Below are 27,240 nucleotides of genomic sequence, written 5' to 3'. Positions count from 1 at the left end.
GGGCGCCTGTCCTGTCACCGAGAGCGTGTACCAGGGCGAGCCGGGGCACGGAGCCCCTGCTGCCGCCCGGTCCCCACACGGCCTCCCCAGCAGCTCCACTCCCAAACCCCCTGCAGGCCCCCAGAGACCCCTCGGGCACCCTCCTTCCGCGGCGAACCGGTTCCGCGGGCACCAACCCCGAGGGGACCGGCCGCGCCCCCAGCTCCCCGGACACCCACCGCTTCCCCGGGCACCCGCGGGACCCCCTCCTGCCGGGACCCACCTGCCGCGGCAGCGGCTGCCTACCGGGGCCAGGGTGCCCCGGGCCGAGGCCGGGCTGGCGGCGGCTCCGCTCGGCGCTGCGCAGTCACGGGGCCGCGGGTTTCCGGGCGGGGCCGCGCCGCCCCGGGCCGCCCCTCTCCTACTTCCGCCGCCGGAGCGGGGAGGGCGGCGAGGCCGTGTCCCGGGGCCGTCCCGCGGGCAGAGGGGCCATTGGTTGCGGCGGGGCGGGCGCGCCAGTCCCCGAGGGGCGAGCCGAGCGCCCCGGCCGGCCCGGGGAGGAGCGTCCCCGCCACCGCCCCCGCCCACGGGAGCCGCGGCCGCGCGGCGGGACCGGCGGGCGCACGCGCGGCGCGTGCGCGGTGCGCGGGGAGCGGCTGCCCGCAGGTGAGTGCGGGAGTGGCGGGGGGGACGCGGGACACCCCCCCTCCCCACACACACACACACACACCCGCGGGGCCGGGCGCGCCCCCGCCCCGCCGCCCCTCCGGCACCGGGGGCTGCCCCGCGCCGGGGGCTCCGCGGGCCGGGCGCGCTCCCCGCCGCCAGGGGCCTCGCCGGGCACCGGCAGGCGGTGGCAAGGCCGCTGCGCCGCCGGCCCCGGGAGCGGCCGCGCGCAGCCCGTGCAGCGGGAGGTGCCGCTCGGCTCCCGCAGCGGTGCCCGGTGCGTGCCCAGGGTGCCCGCCCTGAGGAGGCCGCGGGGCCTGCGGCAACCCAGCCCTGGAGCTGCCCTCGGGCCGCGCTGTCCCCCGGCTGCGGGGCTTTGGGCTGGGGATAACTCTTTCTAGGAAGACAGTAAGCGTTCGCTGAGCACTCCAGTTATCTGGTTTACCTCACGGTCCTACAAGCACTTGCATGGGCAGAGCAAAAGGAAGCGGTAAACAGTGGCAAAGCAATGGGAGTTTGCAGTGTTTACTCTGCTGAAGGCAGAGGTACTTGCTACATGAGCGAGCTGCGGGCTCGGCCAAACCCGGTTGCATATATCACTGTTGGAAAGTTTGCTCTTCAGCAGGAACCGTAATCTGAATACATGATGAGAGCCAATTAGGGTGAGCAGGTGGGTGGAATATGCAAAGCAGTGAGGTAATTTGGATCATTGCGAGGATACGTGGTGATTGCAGTTCACCAGCTGTTTGAGCTCTAGCAGGAAGTGTGACAAAAATGCTTAAGAGGAATTTTGAGTGGGGAAAAGGACATCAGTTTGGTTTTCCAGTAATAATAGCTGATAATCTGTGTCATTTGGAGTACTTTTTGCAGCGTGCAAAGGGAGGCTGTGGGTAGGGTAGTATATACAGTGTAAAAATGTTAAACAGTTATTGGCGGGCATGCACAAAAGCAACAGTGAGGCTTTAATGAACTGCTAACCTAAGCATTCATCTGCTCACCCCCCCTGCTAACACCAGGCAGCCATGCAGGCATCCCTTAGGAGGGGAAGGGTCAGCCTCTGCTGCTCAGAGTTGCTGAGTTGCTATATTCTGGCTTCCTAGTGTGTTTTGGGCTTTTTTTTGTTATTGTTTGCTTGGCTTTTTTGATTTTTTTTTTTTAAGAACTAAAACCTTATTATGTTTTTATTTTAACTCCTGAGTACTTGTATTGCTAATGGTCCATATCTCAAAAATGTTACCCACTCTGCAGCTCTACCTTTCTAATCTTGGCATGACTTTACTGTACAGCTTCTTCTAACATAGCAGCTACCTCAGAAATTGGAGGCAAGGTTATGTAGCTGCACTGTATTCTACATGGGCCTTGGATCCACACTGCGATCTGAATCCATGGGAAAAGGGCAGGGGAGGGTTATAGGAAGAGCGTTCTTCTTCAGAAAAATGGCATTTGAAAAGGCCTGCAAGTGGTGTGAGCTTTTTTTTTTTTAGGTGGGAGTGTAAAGGCAGTGGGGAATATTTTAGGCTAAACTACGTGGGATGGGTTCTAAACGGCTGGAGAAGAGAAAACCCGAAGAGACTTTCTGACATGAGAGAGCTGGGCATTGTAGCCAGGTATATAGAGAGAAAGCGTGGTGAAATGAGAAAATAATTTGGAAAAATGGTGTGAACGTGTGCTGGTGGAAGCATGTGACGCTTATCTGGAAAGAAGTGTAAGTAGTTGGTGGTGTGAAGTTGATGGATTGGGTGTTATTTTAATTGGATAGATAGAAATGAGATGCAATTATGGATGAAATGTTACTCTTTTACATTATTGCTAAAGCAGGTGTAATGGTAGGTAGTCTGTGGCCATATCTGCATTAGGAAGCTGCTTTTCCTGTTTTTCGAGGGGGCAAAAATAGGTCAGTCGTGGTATAACTTTAGAGTGTACTATGTAGAAGCACATACACTGCTCTGCTCTAAGTGGGATGGAAGGATTTTCCAGTAAAAATGTATGTGACTCTGCTGGAGGTTGTTTCTTGGTACTGCAGAAAAAGAAGTAGGGTCTATGTGGGCTTTTGCCATCAGCACACCCTCAGAATATGTTTCTCATTACATACTGCCTGAAGGCACCTGGGAATTTTGCCACATGGATCCAAGGCTCGTATGCTGTGAGCGTTATTGTTTCGCTTGTTGGTGGGTTGAGCACCTTTCAGTTGTAAAGGGAAGCACAGTCAAAGCAATTTTCATTGCAATGGACAATATGCATCTGAAGTTGTAAAGAACGGATGCAGTACAAAAGCAGTGTGGATGTACAAGCACAAACCGTAACCGCCAACACAAGAGTTGAAGAGTTGGTGGAGAATAAGCTGTAAAACGGCTTATTGCAGAAATTTGACCATGATGGTTGCTAAAGCTTTGACAAAATTTAATCCAGTGTGGTTTTCCTCTCTCTTTTCTTGCTTGTGGTCTTCCAGGCTGCTGCTGGGTGGTCCTGAGGGTTTTAATACAGGAGCTTGAACTGGGTCCAGGCACTCCAGGTACTCTGCTGGGTACGGATCGTCTATTGCTTCCAGGGATGAATGAGTGCTGGAACCTGTGTTTTAACTGCCTGTTGTTCATGTCTGTTATTTACTCTGCAGATTCATCACGTGGATTAAGTGCAAGCTTTTCCTGGTACTTCAGTGAAGAATTTATTGAGTATATGGCTTATAACACATTGCTTTAGAAGCTGTATGTTAACTTTGACACAGGAGTTTATCACAGCCTCTTGCATGACTGAGATGTTTTTTGAACAACTCCTTTGGATTTGAGTGATGTACCTGCAGAACACCTTGAAAGCCAAAGAGTGATCACACTGAGTCCCAAGAGCATAGACTCAGGGAGGGAGGAGGCAATTACTAGCCTTGAAATATTTGAACAAGTGAGTCCAATCTTAGTAGCTCTGGCAAGTCAAGGGATATTGGATTCTAAAAGCAAAAGTATCTCAGTTCTTATTCAGAGTCTTTATAAATATTGGTTGAGGTTTGGGGCTTTGGAATTGACAAACTAATACAGGTCACATCATTTGCAAAGCCTTTTTAAGATAGGATTTGCTAAGTAAGTGTCTGAAAATACCATTTTATATCATCTGTATTCTTTTTACCTAGAGAAGAAGTGTTACAATATATTTTTTGAGGAGTCTCACTGAAAAAAGAAACTTATTCACTTTTAATTGTATGTGGGTGTTGGGTATGTACATCTGTAATCTTGAAAACTTTCAGGTTTATTAGCCAAGGCAATTGAATGCAAAGTGCCGTGCTTGATGGGCTGCAAGCAAGATTACACAAGTTGCAAGTTTTGGATCCTGGTGTCATTGTGGTGTAGATGAGCATTGGTGTTATCCTTTCTACAGAATTTTTTGCTATTAAAAGATGGTCTGTGTAATACTAATAAGTCTGTACAGGGGCTGAATGAAAAAACTGGAGCATCCACAGTCTTCAGTGTGCATAAGTCTGAGTAAATCTCAGACTCAAAATGTCAGCTTCATTTTTCCTGTGGCTACTCTAACGAAAAGCTAACAGAGTTGTGTTCATTGGAATGTTGTATGTTTGGTTGGAATCTCTGTTATGACTCCTGGAATGAAACAGAAAGGAGGTGGATGGTTGGATGTGCTCATCCCTTCCTGATTTTGGGGTTGAGAGATAAAGCCAGTCTGCCTGAACTTCTGCCTGCCATGGCTTTTATCTTCCTGCTTTTTGAGCCGCCAGGACTCGTGCTCTGTTGAGTTTTCTTTTAGCTCCAGATGAAGTATCTCGTATCTTCTGCTGCACAGCAAAGGACTTGTTGTTCTAAAAATCCCCATGTGTGTGCTTCTCTTGGCCCTGAGGGGTAGTTCTCCAATGTAGTCAGTGGATACAGCAGGATTCACTTCGCAGCATGTGTTAATGGGAATGACCTATTGACAGAATAAATTATCTGTTTGAACCTAAAATGTGGAAAATGCACTGATGCTTTTTAAATGTGATGTTTAAAGGAAAATTGTTAACTATATTCAGTGTCATAAAGTTTTCATAAGCGTCACAGCATCCTCATAATTTGACACTTCTACAACATTTATAAGTGTTTTGTGCATTTAACTGTTGTTTTCTGCAGCTGCCTGGAAGGTGTCTATTAGCAAAATGCAGTTTTCTGTTTGTCTTTGTGACATCTATAAAATGTAATTGCATAAAGTGAAAAGAAAAAACCATTCGTATGGCCTGATCATCATAGGTCATGAAACAAGCACAGCCCGATAAAGCATTGGCATGAAAGGCGACTTCTGCTTTTCTCTCCTTGCTCCTCCGTATGCTCATTTGTAGAATAGCAAATTAAAGGCAAGAACATTATTTAATCCTTTCCTCTAGCATTGTCCTTGTGTGTGCTCTGTGCAGTTTTGGTTGAGAGAATGCGAATCCCAAGTCCTGTACTGACAGACTAGAATTTTGACATGATCATGCGATCCCTCTGATGCTCACCCAGCATCAAGCCTTTGTGTCCTGAGGGATTTAGATTTTTCTGTCTTTCTGGAAATGTAGGAGAAGGGTTAAAACTCAGCTCTGAAAGTCCAGGGACTAAGCAGATCATATTGATCCCCTCCCATTCACGTACACATCTGATGTGAGAACGCTGACCTAGAAGCAATGAGAGTTAGTTTATTAGTTTTGACATTGGGATTCGTTAGCTGTAATTCAATTAGAAGCACACTGATGGATGTGTTTGTATGCTGGGGCTGGCAGCTGCTCTAGGTTCAGAAACTTAGAATTCTAGTAGGAAAATTGTTTTGTGCAATCTTGGGTAGGATTTGTATTGCTAGGCTAAAAGTGACATCGCACTTGATTTGGTTTTTAATAGGTTTCTCTCTGTTTCCAATTATGTTTCTAATTAGAATAATGTCTTATTTCCCATGACAGTTTAAAAATAATGCAAAGTCTGTAAAAGAGAAGCTATCAAGATGATTGAAAAATGTTTTCATTTGTTAGTTGGAAACCTTTTTCCATCTTAATTGGATACATAGACCTACCGGGCTACAGGAATAATTTTGGTGTTTACAGAATGTTCCGGTGCAGTAGTTGCTAAGCTTTCTTCTGTCGGTGTGTCTTGGGGCTGTTTCCATTCTCACCCCAGCACACACACCAGCCTGTAACCAGCCAGCTGTGCATATTCCCTTTCTAGTGGGAAGACAGAACACCTCTCTGCCTTTCTGTGTAAATGTTGGCTTTTCAGGTGTGAGATCTGCTGTTCTGTCCTGCCCTTTCCCATCCAGGCAAAGCTCCTTCCTTTCACACCTGAGGTAGTGTCTTTTGCAGCAGCATTGTTTCTCCTAAAAATTTTTTTTTTTTGCCCCTTTAAGCCAAGGTTTATGGCACAAAGGATGGATATTTGAATAACTGATTCGGGGAGCCTGAGAGACCTAGTTGAGAACACAGTTGTAGCTTAAGTCAAATAAAAGCTGGCTGCAGTGGAAAGAACATGAAAGAGATCTGGAACTGGTATTCTGTAGTTGCTGGGACTTGGTCTTTGAGGGAAAGACAGATGTAAACCTGCTGTGGTTGTGGAAGGGGTTCAGGCAGTCTGGGACTGAGGTTACATCCAAAGCTGTCTCCGTGGCTGCCAGCTCCGAAAGCTCTGGGGTCTTAGATTCCGACAGCAGTGAACTTACCTCGCAATGCATAATTTATCCTGGCTGAGTGCAGCTGCCACAAGAGCCTGCCCATGTTTTTCTGGAGCATGACTGAAGTCAAGCCTCCGTGTGTGGTGTGCTGCTGCCGTGTGTGTAATTACCTTTGGAGGGGTGGGAGAAGGGTTGGGAGCTCAGGGATGTGAGAAGGGATGGCATTCCCTTTTTGCTAAGTACCTCTGACATGCTGCAGTGATAGAGGAGGTTAGGACTGTGCCAAAGCTGTGGTGCTTGCCAGGAAAATCTGTGATTGCAGGTAAATATGTATTTGCAAGGTCAGAGTGGTGCTGTGCTCTGTAGCAGCAGACACCAAGGCTGAGAGTACGTGGCAAGTCGTGTGTTCTTACTCTCAGCCCCTAGAGAGGGTTGTCTGTCACAGAAGGCTCGAGACCACAGTTATGGGTGTTTGTTTAATGGCTCATTTTGTAATAATAATACTTTCTTTTTTCTTTTTTTTAGTAGTATGACCTGTAAGATACCAATTAATGACAGTAAAACCTCCTTCTGTTTTTAGAAAACCCTTTACTGTCAAATGGATCATGAAATTCATTTGGTTTAAAAAAAAAATCCCTGCGAAGCTTCTCCCCAGTGTTCTTCCATTCTCTTCTGAAAACTGAACCACATGGGATGCTTTAGAGGCTGGGGTTCCTCTCTGGCTTAATTTGCAGAGCAGCTGGTGCAGATAAGAGATGCCAAGAAGCAGAGGTGGGGATGAATAAGGGTGGAGGAGTGCTTTAGGGAGGCTTTCCTAGTGTTGGCTGCCACCTCAGAGTGCAAATCCAAGTCTGAAGTTGCTTTGGTAGGCAGCAAATTAAACAGGTAAGAGAAGACTTTTTCAAACAGTTTCAGGAGCATTTACTCACCAGATGCCCTTGAGACTTGAACAGCATCAAAAAGGACTGGGTATCCATTTGATATCAAGTATCACAATTCCTCCAGAGAGATTAAAAAATATATAATTTTTTAGATGCAAATTGCATTGGTCTGGATCATGAATCAGTTTCTAGCAGAGAAGAATTAAGAAAAACTATCCATAAGGAGCTTATTCTGTTTCTGCCTGTGTCTGGACTTTTGCATGTGTCTTTGAAATGGGATATAGGACAAGATGGGTCCTTTGATCTGATTTCTTATCTGGTACAGTTATAAAACCCCTACTTGCAGCTTGTCAAAAAGTCTCATGGTTAAGTCAGGCCAGATATGCCTTGAAGAAAAGTTCAAGTTTTCTGAGCCCTTTTTGTTTATTCTTACCTTCAGGGTATACAGCATGGCCCAAACAGAGAAGAAAGGTGGACTGCTCCGGAAATCTTCAGCGTCCAAGAAGCCATTGAAAGAGAAAGTTGTGTTGATGTATGATGAGATTTTTACGGTAAGGAGTTGACATCTCTTCTTCTAAAGTGCTGTGTTAAATTTTCTTGGTTTAGTTTGTGCTGAGGGTTCTTTATGGGGGATTTTTTCCCAAGGTAAGGTCTGCAGAGTGTAGGCTCTCCTGCTGTCATATAGAACTCTGTATTCTCCTCTCTTCCCTAAAGTCATCTTGTCCTGTTATTTGCCAGAACCATTTGTGATCTATGGGAAGCCATGGCTTTTCCAGTATCTCTCAAAAAACTCTTCAGAAGATAAACAGAGGCATCCCAATTGAGAGCTACTTCCCTTGGTCCCTTGGTTTCTTGGAATCTGTGTAGCCAGAATTCTGCACTGTGAGACTGCTTGGTCATCCAGTGGGGTGATGCTGACTCTGAGCTACCCATGATAATGATTTTCTTTAAATTCTGTCTGAATGATTTTTTCTTATTTGTCCTCATGGCTGTTCCTTTTCCTTTCAGACAGAGGACCCCAGTAAATGCAACCCTCGGTTTTGGGAGGAGCTGTTTCTCATGAAGGTAACCAAATCTGAACATCCTCTGATTTGCTGTTCCTGTTCTGCCAGTGGCAGATTGTCAGTGCAAGGACTTGTATTTCTAAGGTGTCCATGAGGGTGTAACATGCATGAACTGCTTCTTAACCTGACAGGTCAACCTGGAGTATCTGGAGGGCAAGCTGGAGGCTTTGGATGGGGAAGAGTTAATGAAGATAAAAGATAACATCAACTGCTTGTTTCAGCACTGCATCCAGGCCCTGGGTGAGGAGCACCCAATCAGAGTGGTCAATGCATTACAGGTACTGCTGGGAGACAGGCAATACTGTCTTTTCCGTCTGATGGGGCAATGTATTTACTGCTCATTTCTTTGCTTCTGAGGAGAAGTGATGTCTACAGAGCAGTTGCTGCTTTCTGCCTATGGAGGTTACAAACATTCATAGTCTCTTTACTCTTTGCAGAGCAATAGCTTGTTTCGGAATTCAGGAGGATCTGGTGATAGAGGATGAAGCTTATGGCAATGAAGAGACAAGGGGGCTTGTGCGCACTGCAGGCTGTCAGTTTGGGATCTCAAGGGCAGTTACGCTGTGTAGCTTTGTTATTCCACTTTCACCTGTTCTCCCTCGTTTCAGCTGCATTTTTGAATTTCCGTAGGGGTCAGAAAATAAATAAACCTCTGGAGAAGTTAGTGTGAAATTTATACAGGAAACTGTCCCAGCTGGACACTTCCTAATTGGAAGCTGTGAAGGATTGTCACCCAGAATTAAGAGCCATTTTCCCTCAGGTTTTTCCTTACCGAAGTTCTTCTGTCCCATGTCTCATATGGGAGAGTCCCCTCCTCAGTCTTGATGTTTTATGTTATTAGTTCACAAGCTGATTCTTACAGTTTGATGAATGCATTTGCTTCTCTCAGCTATAGGAGTACAGGATATGAATGTCAGGTTTGAAGAAGTTACCTGTAGTAGACATTGGACGGGCAGTGAGCTAGGAAAAGCTGGTTTAAACCAGAACATTTATACCTCTGACATACAATCTTGTTTTATTATTATTTTCAGAATTAGTTTGAAATGAAGCTGGTAAATATTGTAGTTATAGCTGCACAGACAGCTTAGCCCAGCCTTGAATTCCCAAATTTCTATCCAGAGTCTTGGAAAAAGTTAGGGCAGGGCTCAAGTCTAGAATACTGCTGTGTGCATGTAAACAGGAGTGAGGCAACATGTCCTGAGCTTGAGTTAGGAGAGTGTTCCCTTAATCAGACTTTGTTGATGGAAAGTGATCCTGAAGCCAAAACTTATTTAAGCAATCATTTCTTGAGAATGATTTTGGTGACCAAGGGTTTGTTTAGCCCAATATTCTGTCTCTCACAGTAACAAAAAAAAGGATGTCTACCTTATCCTTTTTCTTCTGTAGACATCTGCTAACTCCTTCAGGTCTGCTTGTCTCCAGCTTTACATCTTCTGAAACTAATTACTTCTCACAGGTGAATTTAAGCTGAGATCTAAAACTGCAGTGGCTATATTGCTGGTCCTTCCCCTCTTCACAGGCCTGAGAGGTGCCTGATGATGAAAGTCACCACAGATGTTCCCATCTCCTGGGGCAAATTAGTCACGTCCATAAATTTTCCAGGTTGTCTGTTGGAAGCATGGTGTGCTGATACCTTTGTGTTGCCAGTGATCTCCAAGAACTTGGTATGATGCAGTAATCCAGTGCCTGCAACAAGAAACGTGAAGGAGGGAGTTAGGAAAGCTTAAGCTGCTAATAGCCTTGGAGACATTTCTTTCAATGTGTTTATTTGCTTTTTTGTTGCTGTTGACAAAGAGTTTACTGGTCAGACTTGGTATTTGTACTCAAAGAGAAAAAATACGGTCAAATACATTCTTCTCCAATTTTTTTGAGTCTTCGGCATCCAAGATCTTCCTTAGAAACAGTAGAGGTGGAGGTGAGGTCAGAGAAAATGTGTGGCTTCCAGGCTGGTGTATTAATTTCAATATCTGTGCTTTGCCATCGCTAGGAGAGTGTCATGCTGCAGGTTTTGCTACTGAGTTGGAGCTGTTGCCTTACATCTTACCTTCTGTTTTTTCCTTTGCAGACTTTGTGTGCATTAATTCGGGGTGTCCACCAGAAGAACAAATCCACTTCTGGGTTTGACATCATCAACATGCTTGTGGGTTTTGATAAGGCAGAGCTATGTATGAAGGTGAGGCACTGGCAATGTAGAGGAACAGTTTGCACAGCAGCTGTGCTGCAAGGGCAGTGATTTGTAGACAGCTGTGCCTACCAAAGTGGAGCTTTGGGGGGAGATATTCCAATCACTTACTAAAGCCAGCTGTCCTGAAGTTCTTTACCTGCTAGTTACGCAAAGACACTTGGTCTCCCTGGGTTTGTTAGTAATTTAACAGAATAAATATTCTTTTCCTTTAGTTCTACGCTGTGCAGTCACACAGAAATTAAGAAATCTTAAAGCCAGAAAAGGCTGTCACAGGCCATTAGTACCTAATATTGAACCTCAGACCTTGTGCTTAGTTTTAATCTGATAGTCACACCCTGTGTTCTCACATTCCATTAGCACATGTGTTGCTTTAAAATTATTTGATACTCTTCACTGTAAAGATGTTGAGTTTGGGAAATGATAAGGTAATCAGTGATGAAGCTGAATCCTTGTTGTGTCTTTCATCTCTCTACAACAGTGGCAATTTTTCTTCTCTATACAAATTGTAGTACATTGCAGAAAATATTAAGTAGTAATTTACCTATCAGAACTACATTTTTCCCTTAAGAAAACTGTATTACCTGTAACTTAGTATTTGGAAAACAGTTTTAATGAATATCTGTAAAACAGTTATATAGGATCTATTTTTAATCATAACTTATATATGTACTGTTAATTGGAGGTGTGCTGCTTATAAAAACCCCGCTTTATTCCTATAAGTAAAATGGAATATAGAAAAAATTAAGCAGTGATGTTACTGTCTTGCAGACAAGAAGAAAAATCGTATTTTGTAGAGCTCAGAATTACTTTGTGAATAAAAAATAATTTGTTCTATGTATACAAAAATCTCTCATGCATCTAGAGAAAACTCTTGGAAAATGATCATAATGTTATGCCTGTAGTCATTAAAATGTACTTAACACAAAACAGTGTTGAGAAGCAGTAGTGTGAATATGGCCTGTGTAGCACTAATAATGGCTCAATTACTGATTGTGGAATAACGTGGCTTTATGTTGGTGCTCTTGTATTTGAATCTTTCAAGAAGTTTTTTATAAAAAGTATTTCAAATGATTTAAAATACTGCTTTTAAATAATGTGACTGTTGTTCTTCAGAATCTGATGGAGAGCTTGGACTCACTCCTATGTGCTGAAGGTTCTGAAAGCCTCAAAAGCTTGTGTCTGAAGCTACTTCTCTGCTTGGTGACTGTAAGTAAATACCAGCTGTATAATAACTTCAGGGGTTATATGAGCCACGTGTGAGGGATGGAACTGTTTCAAAACTTGAGCAGAAGGCTGCAGTGGGAAGATTAGAGAAGGGCAAAGAAATTGTGAATGAGAACAAGGGCCAGTCCAGAATATGCATCATGGCTCTAACCATGGTGCCAATTCAGACTAGAGTCCTGTAAGATAGGTGCCTTTGGCAAAAGGGGAGAGGCAAGATTGGATTCACAGGATTGTCAATTGGATTCACAGGTGTGGGTTTTTTTAGGGAAAGTGATATTTAAGAAGTCTCAGATAAATGGAAAGAAAGGGAGAGGAAAGATGGGAAGTGTGGAGTAGACAAGAAGGGTGAGAATGTGAAGAATGAGGAAGTTGTAGTAAATGGCCACTCATCAGCTCTTGAGGTGGTCAAATGTGAACTATTTTGACTGTGATAAGAGATAACTGAGTGTGGAGGAGGTATTCACTGCCTTCTTCATGATGGGGAGAGTTCTCAGTGGAGCATATGTGTCCTGTTTTTCATTTTTTACCTCCTGTGTAGAGTGTGCAACAGCTGATGGCTGTTTTTGTGCAGCCATCTTTCTTCTTGTTTTCTTCTGTGTAAGAAAACAATGTATGGAGAAAAGGGGGAGCTCTTAGTATGTGGGTTGTGCTTCTTGCCAGAGAGAGAGGTGGGAGGCAGGATGTATTTCTTTTACTTCATGTCTAACTCTGCTCCAAGTCACACCTTGACTTGCTGACTAAGTGTGAGATTCTGGATAAATGTGTCCATCTGGGAGTAGAACTCTCGTGTTCTCAGTGTGCAACTCCCAGAGGCAGCTGCAGCATCAGTGGAGGCTTCGTGTGGGATTTTAAAACTTGTGTTTGTACTCAGGTGACGGATAACATTAGCCAGAACACCATCCTGGAGTATGTGATGATTAACAGCATATTTGAAGCTATTTTACAGGTAAGGGTTCTTCCTTCACTGCAGGGGCTCTTCTTGCATAGTGAGAGCTTTCAGTGATGTATTTGTTTTTTAGCTTTTTTAGCGCAGCCCGGCTCACTGGCGCTGTTGCTGCTTCCATTCATAACTCAGTCATATATTTTTTGTTTTTAATGCTGTCTCCTCTGTACTGTAGTCTGCTGTTTTTAGTCACTACTGAGTATTTATTTTTACTTGAGACATTTCTGAACAGATAGAAACTGAACAGATTTCTGGGCTAATTTAGCAGAGAATTTCTTTATCGGAGAAACTTTTTTTCAAAAGGCAGTGGGGATATATCCCAGAAAAAAAAAAACAGAGTTTTTTTCTGCTTTTTGATAAATTATAGTTTTTAGAAGTGGAACTGAGCTTGGGGAAATCCAGAAAACTTGCACAAATAATGTTGGTGATTCACTGAGATACTGTCCAGTACCATTGAGAAACATATTTGTTCTTTATGTCCTGAAAGCCTATGTGCATTCTTTCTGTGATAAATAAGCTTCTCTGCGTGCATAACTTACTGGAGATGCTGGCAATCCCTTGACCTTAAGTACCCTCTTTCAGATAGGACATAATTTACTCTTACACAAACATTTCATGGGTACGCACTTTGAGAGTCACTGCAAGCTTCCTGAAGCAGGCCTGAACAGACCAGTGTGATTGTTTATTCCAGATCCTGTCCAGCCCACTGAGTCGCAGGGAACACGGCTATGATGCTGTTGTCCTTCTGGCCTTGCTGGTCAACTACAGAAAGTATGAGGTAGGTGTTCATCTGGATAACAGAAACATCACTTCTCTCAACCTTATTAATTTAGGGTGGATTGTTACTAAGGCAGCACCCAGTGCAGTTTTTAAGTCTGCGCACTGTAACATTTATCAGACGTCAGCACGGAGCTGCAGAAGCTTTGCAAGGCGGTCCTGTTATGCTGTGTCTGTCTCTGATGTATGTCTATAATCAAATGTGTATGATATTCCTACATCTCGTTTTGTGCCAGCATGAAATAAACTACCTAGGGGATTTGCGTTTCCTTCGTAGAAATATTCTGAGGAAAGTCCTTTTGGAAGAGTTACTGTTGTGCCAAACCAGTGTTTGCCTCTGTGTGTGTGAGTGTGCAGTTATACATATTCTCCAAAGTTAAACGAGCTGTCAGTCATCTTGGGCTTCAGACTGAATCTGTGATTCAGAACCTGACTAGCAGACTGAAAGAGCACAGATTCCCAGAAGAGATGGCAAAGCTGTGACCAAAGAATGAATTGAAACATCATAGCTAGTATTTCTAAGAGAAGTCTCTCTCTGTCTCTTTGATGGATTCCTCTTTGAGGAACTTTATTCATTTTCCTTTTTCTAAACCGGTTGTACTACTTTGTGGTGTAGTCCCATTTTTTCCTGTTATTCATCACCTTGAAAAAGAAACATTTTAACTGTTGGAAAACCATCTGCTGTTGGCTTTTCTTTGCATGAGGCATGGTGCTTTTTTATTTTTTCCCCAAGTAGGAATACCTTAATATACCTAGGCAACAGATGGGAAAGTTCTGGAATGTCCCTTCTTGAACAGAATTACTAGGAGGGACAGGCTTCAAAACCCACCTGTTTTTATAATGGATCTTGTTTTGAATTATGAATGGACCTAGAGAATATGCAAAGACAGGAGCTATACTTGGTGTCAAAGTAATGCCTGTCAATTTCTCATTCCTGTCAATGTCAGAGTAGTGAATTACAGATTCTGTTCAGCAATCTGTGCCGTAGTAGCATGGAACAGGAGCATGGAGTTTGATTTCGTTTTATGGCTATGAGGGAAAACTGTTGGGAACTACATGACTAAGGGTACTGATAAGGGCAGACTGGAAAGACTGGAGGTCTCTTTGCAATGTTCAGACCAAAAGGTGAAGAGCTGTGTAGTCCCATCCCTGAGGTATGGACCCCTGTGGAGTGTAGTTTATGTCCTTTGTAAGGTAGAATGCAGCGAGGACATGAGACTTGTCCTCTGCTCTTTGCCTTAGCTTTCTGTGGAGTACTGATTTGGAGTTGAGTGCTTTGGAGAACACTGTCCTAGATGTCTTGAAACTTGGCACCCAAAGGAAATTGTGATCCTTAAAAAGTACAATTCAGCCGAGCAGATGTGTGGCAAGGGGAACTTGAGCAGTTCATCTGGCAAGGTTGAAAGCAACTCCCAGAAAGGTTTTATGTGACAATTGCCCAAAACTGCCCCTTTGTAGCAGTGCTACAAGCAAAGCCTGTACTAATGCAGTCAGACTCTTTCTCCTTAAGTACAGTAGCTGCTTTCATTTGCTGTTCTTTGGCCCTTAGAACCATTCTGGTGGTTGCCTGGTTGTCAGTGTATTGTAGCACACTTTCATGCCTCAAATGCTTTGAAATTCTCTTATTAGCTAACTAAGCTGCAGCTGATAGGTTCTCCTTTTGTCTGAACTCCATTGGTTGCTAAGTTGTGTTTCCAGCTTAAGAAAATCTAATAAGGCCGAAAATTAATTAGCTGACTGTTTTCGTGTCTGTCTTTAGTGCGAATACCAGCGTGTTTTGCATCAGGATGTTCTTTCGTATTTTTGGGATGTGAATTTTGTAGTCTTCTCTCAAATTGTCTGAGTGCATAGAGTGTATCCAACAGCCCTTCATGTCTAGTTACGTGCACTTGCCTCTCCTTGATATAGACAACTGCAGGCGCTGAAGAGACACAACACTGGAGAGTTGGAAAGCTCATGGGGTTTTTTTGGTTTTATTAAAAAAAAAAAACTTGCATAACTGAAATTATTTTAAACAAATCTCTTTAACAAAAAGAGTAATACTCAAGCTTCAGTTCCCTGCAGAATGACCTGCTGAATCATCTCTAATGAGTGTTCAGCAAAAGGTCTTGTGAGGGGTGATTGAGCGGACTCTGACCTTCGTTTCTGTTACAGATGTGAAGAAAAGTTAAGCACCTAAGTAGGGATTATACATGCTTGGTTTGTTTTTTTTCTGCTTTCTTTATCTACCTAAAAAATTACTTCCCATAGATTTGTGTTGAAGGTCTCAGAGATGTGTTTGAGGGCATGGAGGTCATCTCCCTCTGACAGACTTGTGTACTTTCCCATATAATACTCACTTTGTATGGCATGTCTCACCTGGGAACTTCTTTCAAAATTACCTGGTAATGATCCCCTGCAGCTTCATTTCTTTGAGATTGTTGGCATCTAATGATGGGTAGTTCATGGAGGACATCTTGAGTATTCCCAGATTCCAGGAGTTTGTGTCTGTATGTCACGACTGATAAGATGATTTCAATGCTGTTTTTTGTTTGTTACCTGATGGCAGTGATAGGAAAAGACCTGTGCTGTCTGAGGAGCTCAGAATCATATTTTTGAGTTCTTTCTGTCTGCAGGTAGAAGCAGAAACTATTTCTAAAATTCTAAAATCTAACTGCTTCACTGACAATTTGAAGCTTTCAGAATGCGTATTAACTTCTTTCCAAGGCTGTTGCCTGCCTGTGCGTGTTGTGGAGTGGCAGGTGTAATTTTGACTTTTCAGATTTCTACTTTGATTCCTGGTGAGAGGGGGACTGAACTCTGAAACAGCAGGATTAGAACAGGAAAGCAGGCAGGGAGTATGGGATAGGTTTGGTGGGGGTGCTTGTACAACTTGCAGGTTGCTGACACTCATCATAAATGTGCAGACTGGTGCTCATGGACAGTAACTGGAGCTGTGGCTCTCAAGGAGAGGCAGGAGCAAACTGCATGTCCTACGGGCAGCATTGGAAAGGTTCCCATCACACTGGTACAGACTTGCATACTGGAAGGCAGCAGAGACTGCCTTGTCCCACACACCCCATACGATGCGTGAAATACGCTGAAATCTGCCTGCAGCTTGAGGAGTTAGGGAAGCCTAGAAGGAGGCATGGAATGTGTCAGGGCAATGGAATACTTCAGAGAGGAACTGTTAAAAAGACTTCTGCAGGTGTGGAAGTGACAATTGAAAAGACAGAGAGCAGAGATCCATAGCAAACTAGACCAGCTTTATGACCCTCTCAGCCGTGCACTACTGGCATCTTGCTGTCAAGAGGCAGGAGACATGGAGCATGCATCTTGGAAAATCAAGGAGAGTGGGAGTGTGAAGAATTGTTCATAGGCTGGAGATGACAAGGAACCCACTCTCCCTCCCTCTCTGGGATGGGACCGAGTGTATGACTAGATGTCAGGTCAGCCTGATGGTGTTGGTCAGGGTAGTATCTCCCAGTTTGCTTATTTCCACATCTGGGAATTTGGGTAACCCTGCAACCTCTAATCCAGGGTAGCCAGGGCCATTGCCTGGAAAAGCCCCATCACTTTTATTGGTCATGAGTCACAGGCTGGCCTCTTCTGTGCATGAGCTGTTGTGTGGGAAGTTTCTCCCTGTTGAATGACTGAAATCAGCAAAGCTAAGATAAATTTACAAGGATGGATTTTAATCCATATTTAATTATGACTTTGTGAAGTTTGCTTCTGCTCTGCTGACTCTGACTAAATTTAGTTTCTGAAGGGGAGCATGTTTGTACAGAGAGGACCCCCTATTGTTACTCCATAGGAGTCTTTACTCCAGCCTCAAGGAAATGTCTTTCCATGGTTCATGCACGGCTGGGTTCTGTGTGAGTTTTGTGCCTTTTTCTGAGACAGTAACAGGGCTGGGTGCTGCCTGGAGGCAGCTGAGATGCTGGCTGAGCTTTGAACTATTCTGATCAATTTTTTTTCTGATCCAAAGAGAAGGACTGATCCTCCCAAAGCACCAAATAGTTGAGAGTGGTGTTTTCTGATCAGCCTTATTTTTAGCTTGCTGTCGAACAACTGATGCATGTTTTGTGTTTTATTCTTCCCATCACTTTGAGCTTACTACACAGACAGACTTTTCTTCCGTGTCTAGGTTTGAAATCAACATTTTTTTAGTTTTGCACTGACATATAAAGCAGGAAAACCAAATGTGCATTGCTAATCTAAAATGCTTCCTAAATTATTAGCATTTAACTTTATAGATGGAACCTGCATGCTTTGTTCAGCTAAGCTCAAGGAATTTATATTTTCCAGAGACTTCCAGGTCTCAGTGGTGTAAACAAGGTGTTGATGTTTAACCCACCAGCAGATGATTCTACAACATTGTCGTGCCTTCCTGGGTCCTCCTTCCTTTAAGCAGTCTTTGCAAGGTGTTGCAGAAGGGAGATAGCAGAACGCTGATGTTCCATCACAGCTTCACTGCCTGTTCCTGCTGCATAACAGTGTGTGTGTGTCACAGATAACAGGCTTGCAGGACAGCTGCTCCATTTTCAAGACTGACAGATGAACTTGCAGAGGGGCAGAAACTCCCTCTCATCTTAACAAAATCAGGAGACTGCTTGGCTGAGCCAGTAAGGAGAAGGTGTCACAGACACAGCAGCCTTAGCATGTGCTGTGACTCCTGTTTCTTTGTGTGTATTATATTTTACGGGACAGGAGAGTGATTCTTCCCAGGTGGTTGGGTAAACTTGAAAAGATAATAGTGGTTTTTTTTCCTGGAGGCTGAACTTAAAACCAATTTTCTTTCTTCCTTCTCCCCTCATGCTGAGCAGTCAGTGAATCCCTACATTGTGAAGCTCTCCATCGTGGATGATGAGGCCACGCTCAATGTGAGTACTTGTCTTGATTCCTCTGTTCTGCTGGGGATACTCTTTCATGTGTGGTGGGAGTGGAATGAATGCAAGCACAATGTATTGTAGAAATCAGGTCTAGGAACAAAGCTACTCTGAGGAACACCAGTACAGGAGTTGTTCAGCCCTAACTGTACTATTGCAATGGATTAGGCCACTCATGATTTGGACAGTTTGATCACCAGTAAATGTGGGGGTGGTTAAAAAGCTAGGTAGCAAAAACATGCTTAAAGGTTATCTGCTATACATTTATGAACTATCTATACACTATTTGCTGTCACATGCCAAAGGGGCATACGATGGCATATGCCAAAGATCTTGTTTCCAATGCTGTGTCACCCAGTTTTACCAGTCCACAAGTCAATTCTTGTAGCTCAGTGGAAGCTTGTAATTGGGTCAAGAGTCCTACAACATGTTTTGGGCTGTAGCCACAGTCTTAAGTTTTGTAACCAGGCCTAGATAAAAAGTGACAGCACACCGAGCTAGGGAGGTCTGGACTTGGAAGCTGTTCTTTAGCATGAAGTAAAAAGCAAGCTCTGTGCTAACTAAAGGGTGATTCTGAGTTAATTAAATTGGCTTGACAGAAAGGATGCTCACTAGTTGTGAAATGGTGGAGGCTGTTTGCAAGAAGTCAAAGGTTACTGGGGTTTATAGCTCGTGTTTTAATGAAGCTTCTTTAGTGAGTAAGCTCTGTCTGGAGATCCAAGGAGAGTAAATGTTCTCTGTTGAACTTAGTAATTAAATATATAACTTTAAATTTTGGTTTCTTGATTTTTGGTTTATAATTTTGTTGTATCATAGCATGTCTTAATAGTTCGTACAAGGGAAATTCTTCATAGCATGCTAGGTTATCTGGGAGGGCAGCATTGCTACGTGTGTTCAGTGTGTGATTTCCTCCCTTGAGACTAGTAATGTGAAGTTTTTTTCACCCTTTTTTTTCAGGGAATGGGACTTGTAATTGCCCAGGCTTTATCGGAATATAACAGGTAAAACCTAATTGTGTCTTGTTTTGCAGTACAGGATAGTTGCTGTACATTTTCACAAGCTTTTTTTTTTTTTTTAGTGCTGAAACACTTAATAGACTTGATACATCTGGAGAGGCAGGGAATAGTCCTGTGCTTTAGGATACTTTTTCCCAGTTGTTGATGTCATTGCAAGAGTGAATCCATCTCTACCAGCTGGGCTGATGTGCTTCAGGAGAGAGCTTGCTTTAGGGGAAGATATCCGTTGTATGTTTTTACTGTCATGGATTTTACCTCTGTAGGAACCTTGTGTAAAATCTTAGTCCCAAATAAAAAGATCAATAATTTGCTGAGAACTTCACTGTTAAAAAATGGATTTAACTCAAAAGCTGTCTAAAACAAACAAACAAACAAACAAATGTATCTGGGCCTGTCCACGTGCCAGATCAGAGGTGATTAGGGCAATCCCAGATCAGAGGTGATTAGGGCAATCGTGCACTTCCAAATGGTGGAAAGCAGTAACTGCTGCTGAAGAAAGAGCTAGAAAGTCAGCAGCAGGGTGGCATGTTCCCAACCTCTGCTTCATATGCAACACGACAAAATGGGTACATTTTCCTAAGAGGAAAGTGCTTCAGAAAAATGTAGTACTTACAACAATTTACCTGAGGCACACATGACATTTTTTGGTGCAGTAGGATTCTCTAAGTATCCAGAAAAATGTTTTAATTCCTTTGAAAGTCTACTGTTTTAGTTATGCAAGTGACTTGCAAGATCAGCAAATCATGTATGTAACAGAGTAAATTATCAGAGTAAAGCAGAAAAACCTCACCCACCCAACTTCCTTCATTGTGACAAAAGCTGTCTCAGACCATGGCCTGTTTTGCTTAGCTCAGCGCTTTCTTTCCCCCTTTTCCAAATATTTAGAACTGCTTATTTTGCATATTACGTTGTGTGTGATGAGACTCCTGTATGACAGACATAATAAATGGCCATGTGAGCTTTCCTAGTCCATTTGAATGCCAAATGTAGCAACGTAGCTTAAATCTGAGGTACCCAACCTATTCGTTGACTTCAGTTCCAGTCTCTACACTTGCTCCAGGAATGTGGGATCAGGAAAGACCCGACCATGAACTGTAATGGTCTGCATGGTTTCTGGAGGCCCTATGGTGACCAACTCTGATATGGTCTGTAGCAGATGATTGAAATGAAACTGTTCTGTGGTTCCTGACTCTGTTGCTTCATGTGGCTTATTACTGTTTTTCCAGTTCAGGACAAAATTTCCTAAGTCACTCGAGTCCTTTCCTTCAGTGTTAGCCCACGCTACCCACGTCCTCTGTAACAGCACAAGCATTGTTGAATTCCCATGTCTTTCAGCAACCCCACCTCAACTCTACACAATTTACAGATATTTTAATACTCTTTGCATCTTTTGTGAGTTCTTGAAAAAGGCTTGTGAATGTTGGAGCTTCCTCCGTCCTATCTACTTATCAGATAAGATTATCTTACAAGGATTTAGGTAAAATAACCCTAGTTCCATGTATAACCCCGGAACTTCATCCTCATTCCTTTTTGTTCAGGCAATACAAAGATAAGGAAGAGGAGCATCAGACTGGTTTCTTCTCAGCCCTAACTAATATGGTAAGCAAGGAAGCCGTGTTTTTTCTACCCTTAAAATAGGTGTCTTCATGCAAGTCCAGCAGGAGGGCGTTTCTGTAAACTGTGAGTTGGGGATGTGAGTTCTGCAGGCATGGATTGAATGAATCCAAACCAAATACAGCTAAAATGGCTGTATTCTGAGGACTGTGGTGTTGTCTGGCTGGGAGAGCTCTTTCAGAGGACAAGATCTCTGTTCTGGTGTTGATAATTGAAATTGTTCTCTTGCATCGCTGTCATTCTAGTTGACTGTATTTTAAAAATCACTTAAAAAAACCACCTTTAGATCAGTTTTTTAAACTTATTAATCACTTTTAAATGGCTACTTGTTAAAAAAAAAATTAAAAATGCTGCTCTGCTGATGTGGCCTAAAACAGAGTGGCACAGTCTGGGCTGTCACTAGCTTTAGAGGTTCTGTTTCTTTACTGTCTTGTTTCTCAAGTCTGGGTGTACTGAGTGACCGTGGAGTAAGCTTGGATTCTGTAGTGGGCACTGTCTGCATTTTTGGAGGGGTACCCTTCAAAGGCAATTCTGAATTTCTTCCTTGTGAAGAGTATCCATTGTTACCCTTGTTCAGTTTGGCCTTCCTTTAGTCTGAGATCTAACTGACAGGAAAATTTCCTTTCAGTGTTAACAGCTGTCAGGAATGACTTGGGTGGAACTGGGGCAAGCAGATAGGAAACAATCTCTGTTGTCCTCTTATAGAATGGCAGACTAATCCAGGTAGGGATCCAAGATCCAGTTGGTTTTTTTTCCTTTTTTTGTGGTTTGACAGGTGAAGAATTGGTCAGTGACAGGACTGCAAAATCAAATCTGTTTGTATCCATGTATTCTGTCTTGTTTCCTAATAGCTTTCCCAAATCCCTGCTGTGCAATGCTCTCTCTTTCCATAGGTGGGCAGCATGTTCATAGCAGATGCTGATGAGAAGATCTCGGTCCAGTAAGTGCACAGATGTTAGTTACACAATGAGCTGGTCAGTGTGATCCACTCTATCATGGAGCTTGTTCTAATGTCACACAGCAAACAGGAGGGGCAGGTTCTGTTGTCTCTAAAATTGTACCACACCCTTGAAAACTGTGGATTCTCCCTGTGAAAGGGTGAATCTCTCACCTGTGGAAGGGTGCAGCAGGAGGAACCACAGCTGAATTGCTTGTAATGAAGTCTATAAAAAAAATGCAGTGTTTTTTATGGGACATTTATAACATATAATAGACATGTTGGAGGTGGCACATGGGAAGAGATGATTCATCTAGTCTTGTCCCCACCAAAATATTTTCTAAATCAAGGGAACAAGTGATAAATATGAGGGGTTTTGGTGTCGGCAGGACCCTCTGCCCTTAAAAGAAAGGACTTTAAAGGGAAAGCACTGTTTGAGCAACAAGGGACACCTTCAGCAGGAAGGGAACAAAGTCTGTAGTTGATCTCTAAAAATAGCTATTTTTATGCATTGCTAAGTACTGCTAGTAATTGAAAGAACTACTGGATTGCAGGGGCAGAGTTTTCTATAGTTGAAAAAAAACAATTCTTTTTTCAGGTAGGCCCTGCTTCTGAACAACTTGGCTTCTGGTACTCTGATCACTAACTGTGCCTTTGTCTGTGTCCTTCCCACAGAACAAATGAAGCAATCCTTCTGGCCCTCTATGAAGCTGTTCACTTAAACCGGAATTTCATCACAGTTCTGGCACAGGTGAGTTTCAGTGGAATGTTTCCCCATTTCTTTGTAATGCATGTGTTTGAAATTAGAGAGTCAGAAATGTAATCGGTGAAAAGATGTATGTCCCTGCATACTTGTCGTAGGATCAGCATGAAAGATCAGAAGCAGACCAGGGCCTGAGAAGCATTTTAGGAAATGCTTCCTTCCTTGACAGAAAATCAGTAGAGTTTTGAAGTCACAGTTCATGTTGGAATTATTCATTTCCCCCACTAAATGGGAAAGGCTGCATGGAGTGCCTTCTGTGCTCTACTGATACTGCACTAGGGGGAGGATGGAGTGAGTAAACTAGTAGGGATAAGGTTGCTGCAGCTCTTAGAGCAAATCACGCTTTTGTTAAGTTAGTATTGAGAGAAAGAGACTGATTCAACTCCAAACTGGGATGAATTGTCCTGTATGGGTGTGCACAGACTGCGTGGTGTTGTCTGTTTTGCCCAACCCGTTTTGCTTGGGAACGTGTTGCCGGAGCATAGCACTTGTCCTTGTGCTGTTTATGGTGGAGGAACAGCTATGGCAGCCTTCTGAGCAGCAGTGGGCTGCTCATACCTCCGATCACAAAGCATTGGATGCTTTCCTAAACACTGTGTGAGTTTGCAAAGGTGGCTATTGCTGGAAGGCAGATAATAAGCCTGTCTGATCTAGTGATTGTGCTGTGACTGGCTGCAAAAGTAGCCTGATGTGTCTAGGAAAACCTTCAGGTTTTGTCTTTTAATTTTGGTTTCTAGGTATTGGTAGTAATCTGTGAGAAAAACGACATCAGCAGAACAGTTAGCACCTTCCCCCAGTTATTTCAGGTCCTCAGAGAACAGCCATACATCATAGGCGTGATGGAGGAGACCTTTGAGGACTCCTGACAGTAGTGGTGATGGAAGAGGTCTGATAAGCAGCTCTGCAGCCTCTGAAGAAAGCTTCTGTTTCACGGATGGTTAATTTGCTGAGGTTCCCTGCCTGTCTTTTCCCAGGTTATTCTTTCCTACCACTTCTGAGAGAATTCTACACTTTCAGTTCTGTGTAATACCAACTCAGGCCTTTCTGTGGTCAAGATATTCCTGAGGGTAGAGAGACCTTTGGCTGGGAAAAGAGCAGGGCAGAAAAAGATCAACTAGAGTAAAAGCTCTTAAAAATAAAAGGATAGTTATTTGTGAAAGTAATAGCTGAAGCAGCCACTAATCAGTGGGTTTAATTGATGTGGAGGCCTGATGATCTTGGGTGGATTGTCTGTAATTCTTCATTTAAGAGAGAGCAACGTAGGTCATGTCATGTTGGAAAAACCTCATAAAAGCTGATGAATGCTCTTTCCTAAGTTGATGTCCGTTGCTTGGCACTGCATGAATGGCTCCCTGCTACTGTGAGACACATGGGAAGAGCGGGGATTCATTTGTGTGAATGTACGGAGCTATAAGGTTTCCATGTACTCACCAACCGTGGGTGCTCGGGTTTGCTGCTGGGTGGCACTCTTGTCTCTCAACTACCAGTTACTGTTCGGGATAAAGAAGGAAAACCTTAAAAATCTGTGGTCGCAAACCTGGCTTATGTAAGACTTACAGTGAAAAACTGTATTTTAAAGTTTAAGTCAGGACCTGTAGTGACGTAGAATTGTCTTTGAGTTGTAGTACGTGTGTTCGTGCTTCCCATAAATTACATGCATTTATGGTTGCTCATAAAATGAGCTATTCAGAGGCAGTGTGGAGGATATCTACTTGTGAAAAATCTTATGGAACTAACATCAAATCAGCAGTTCTGTATCTTTCTTTTATTTTGAAATTGTGTTGATGTATTAAAGCAGATGATGCATTTATGTAAAACTTGCCCTATGTAATGGGCACTTTGCTTGGCAGCCAGACTCAAAAATAGCAGATTGCCTACACTCTCACCAGCGTGTGGATAGATCCGGAAGCTTGCAAAGAATAAAGTCAAAGCAGTCATTGGGCAGGCAACTATTAGCAAAGATGAAATGGGGAGAGTAACTGACTGATGGAAGCTGAAAGGATCGATAATGATAGTGTTATTTATGTTATCCACTCCTTTCCTGCAGTGTCTGGGCTTTATAGTGAGACAGGAAAGTAATATATTGCCATCATCTTTGAATATGAACAGGTGGGGGCAGCAGGAGTGAGGAGAGTTTGTTTTTAGAGAGAGAAATTACAGGATCTTGGAGGAAGACTTCAAATGCACATCCTTGGGTTCTTTTGGGGGGAATCAGAAGCTATAAGCAGTGTAGGGTTCTGCAAACCTTTTCCCATTCTCTGTGGGAGTATTTTCTGTCTGCCGGGGAGAGCCACCACTTTCTATTTTCATGTTTTGGGGAATAAAGAAATGGATGTACTGTTTAACTGTTAGATGTCCAGGGTCAGGAAGCATGGCCTGGCATTTTGGAGGAGAGGTTGAAGTTTCTTGAGACTTCATTAGTCATGTCTGTGTGAGAGTGTGGAACAGTAGAAGTAGTGATCTGTGTTTCTAATGGCTGGGGAAGGTATTGATCTGTGCATGTGTGTTTCCTGTTAGAGCCATCCTGAAATGGGCCTGATGACAACACCAACAAGCCCAATTCCAATGACACCTGTCACTCCACTTGGAACCACCCCACCTTCTTCAGATGGTAAGAAATGTAATGATCTCGTGGGGAAAAATAATTGAAAACTGTAAAATAACTAACAAAGTATTTTCTCAAGATGGCAAATAATGAGATCTGTCTGGAGCAGATGTAACCTGATGGTCTTTTCCTGAAGCAACTTGCCTTGCTGAACATGAGCGAGATTCTTCAACTCAAATTTATGTCTATTTCATTGTATATTGCTCAATGAAATTATGCTGATATTTCTTCTGAAAACAGTACTCTCCCAATATCTGCATGAAGATACAGCCAGCCCATTAGTTATTCTATGTAGGCTTTTAGTTATGAATATTTCTAGTGTCAGGTCCTTTGCTTGGGATTATTTGTCATTGGAACAGATTTACAGAGAATTGCAGTGGATTCCTGCTTGTCATTAATGCACTTGTCCTCAGCTTTGAATTAATTGGGATTTGAATTCTGTTTGGGTGTGGAAGTATTCTTCCCTCTGCTGCCTTTTCTCTGATAGGCTTTGTAAAAGACTGCTTACCCTGAGATCTTTCTTTGAAATGAGATGTTACAAGTCCACATAAATATGTTTTGCAATATCCTAAAATAAAACCCTTGCAATTTAAGGTATGGATTGATAGGACCTAGTTTAAGAGAAGAAATTAAATGGCTGTTGTCACGTACTTTAATGGCATCCTCTAGAGCTGAAAAACATGTTTAATGAAGGAACAGAGTCAATTTGAATAGAGCACAGTTTGGAAGTATTTCTGGGGAAAAGCAGCCTGGGTTACTCAGTTCTATCAGCTATTCAGGTCATTTGATACCCTAGTTAAGGATGAGCCTCCTCGGGATGAATTCTGTCTGGTTACCATGGATAACAAAAGCTTCCGAAAGAAAGTCCCCTATGTCTCAAGTCTCTGTGTTCATGTAACATGAAATGTGGAGGGACGGGCATTTTGTGGGCTTGTGTTCAACGTGTTCATTGCAAACGTATCCGCCCACACGCCATGTTACACAACTGACAGAACGTGTGCTTACCTACACCTACGGCTTGCTTGCCCTCTTTTTTTTTTTTTCTTTTTCTTTTTTTCAGTTGCCAAAAGACAAAACAGAATCAAAACAAAAACTCCCTCCTGCTTTAAGCAGAGGCAGTGATCTTGTAAAGTTCAAGGCTTCTTGTGGCTCACAAGGTTACTAAATTTAAGAAGAGGATCTGATCTTAATGTGCAGCAACTACATCGGGAAGCATTCCATATTTCCTGTCACCTTGCTGATCCCTACTCTCAGTGATAATTTTTTTTGCAGCCCTCAACTTGGTTTAGTTTGGCGATGCTCGAGCATTGCAATTATTTTAAAAATATGTCAGAATTTTCCTCATTTTCTAAGGTCTTGCAACTCAGATGTAAAATTTGCCTGTGGCTGAAAGTTAGCAAGAGGCTTTTTGGCTTTGGAGTGAAAAGATTGCTTTCTTTTTCCTGCATTAAAAAAATGTGTAGTTGAACTGTTCTTGAGTTACAGTAACATGTAGAAATCCCTCTATGGGTTTCAGGCACTTTTCTTTTATGCTGACTGGGATTAAAAATGGGTTCATATTCTGGTTTGGAATTTCTCTGGCTGTTAGCCTATAGTGTGAATCCAGACCTTGTAAAGTTTCAAAATGTGATTTTAAAAAAACCCACCAAGGTCTGTAGCATGAACCAGGATAAGCAGGGATGTGTTCTTCAGAGTGATTTCTTCTTTTTTTTTTTTTTTTTCCCCCAAGAAAATGAGACTTTTGCTAGAAACTGTTGATCCATAATATGTAAATCAAGTGTGGCTGTCACCATAGTTATCGAAATGTCAGTTTGCTTACTGTTGTTAAATATTCATTCACTATGTTCATTGTAACAGCTCAAGAAGGACCCACTTGGGATATAAATACATTTTTCAGACTTTTAGCTGAATCTTTGAGCTATTCATAGTATTGGGAATGAAAAAGCTTCCAGTCTTATTGCATAGGCTTTGCCAACAGACCCAGCACGCTTGCAACGTGTCAGGAGCCCCAGGGCATCAAGCCTGAATGGACTAAACCAGCTCACTCTTGGGGATGTGCAACCTTTAGAAGCTGAAAGCCCCAGTATGGATTTTTTTTTTTAATGTGATTCAAA

At 43.1% G+C, this 27,240-nt stretch overlaps 1 protein-coding gene across 3 annotated transcripts in view; it reads left to right on the top strand.

Annotated features, from left to right (window-relative positions):
• Window positions 1–603: 603 nt before the first annotated feature.
• ARMH3 (armadillo-like helical domain containing 3) overlaps window positions 604–27,240 on the top strand; it is a 125,693-nt gene continuing 99,056 nt past the window's right edge. Inside the window, exons 1-14 of one of the 3 annotated variants that reach the window (XM_027908011.1) lie at window positions 604–645; window positions 7,570–7,681; window positions 8,139–8,195; window positions 8,326–8,472; window positions 10,260–10,367; window positions 11,493–11,585; window positions 12,475–12,549; window positions 13,238–13,324; window positions 18,129–18,185; window positions 19,149–19,192; window positions 20,746–20,806; window positions 21,715–21,761; window positions 22,434–22,509; window positions 25,039–25,132. In XM_027908011.1, coding sequence (XP_027763812.1) covers window positions 7,580–7,681; window positions 8,139–8,195; window positions 8,326–8,472; window positions 10,260–10,367; window positions 11,493–11,585; window positions 12,475–12,549; window positions 13,238–13,324; window positions 18,129–18,185; window positions 19,149–19,192; window positions 20,746–20,806; window positions 21,715–21,761; window positions 22,434–22,509; window positions 25,039–25,132 — 1,048 coding nt within the window. In that variant the 5' untranslated portion in view covers window positions 604–645; window positions 7,570–7,579. Of the gene's footprint in view, window positions 646–1,044; window positions 1,316–3,173; window positions 3,541–7,569; window positions 7,682–8,138; window positions 8,196–8,325; window positions 8,473–10,259; window positions 10,368–11,492; window positions 11,586–12,474; window positions 12,550–13,237; window positions 13,325–18,128; window positions 18,186–19,148; window positions 19,193–20,745; window positions 20,807–21,714; window positions 21,762–22,433; window positions 22,510–25,038; window positions 25,133–27,240 lie in introns of those variants that run through there. The other 2 variants (XM_027908015.1, XM_027908024.1) reach the window with 2 other exon arrangements.

Source organism: Empidonax traillii, unplaced genomic scaffold, assembly GCF_003031625.1.
Source record: "Empidonax traillii isolate 1590-97213 ecotype Southwest subspecies unplaced genomic scaffold, ASM303162v1 scaffold27:size3997909, whole genome shotgun sequence".
In the NCBI taxonomy this organism is placed as follows: Eukaryota; Metazoa; Chordata; class Aves; order Passeriformes; family Tyrannidae; genus Empidonax; species Empidonax traillii.
Note: the sequence above shows the minus strand (reverse complement) of the source record. Positions and strands in the feature narration are given on the sequence as shown.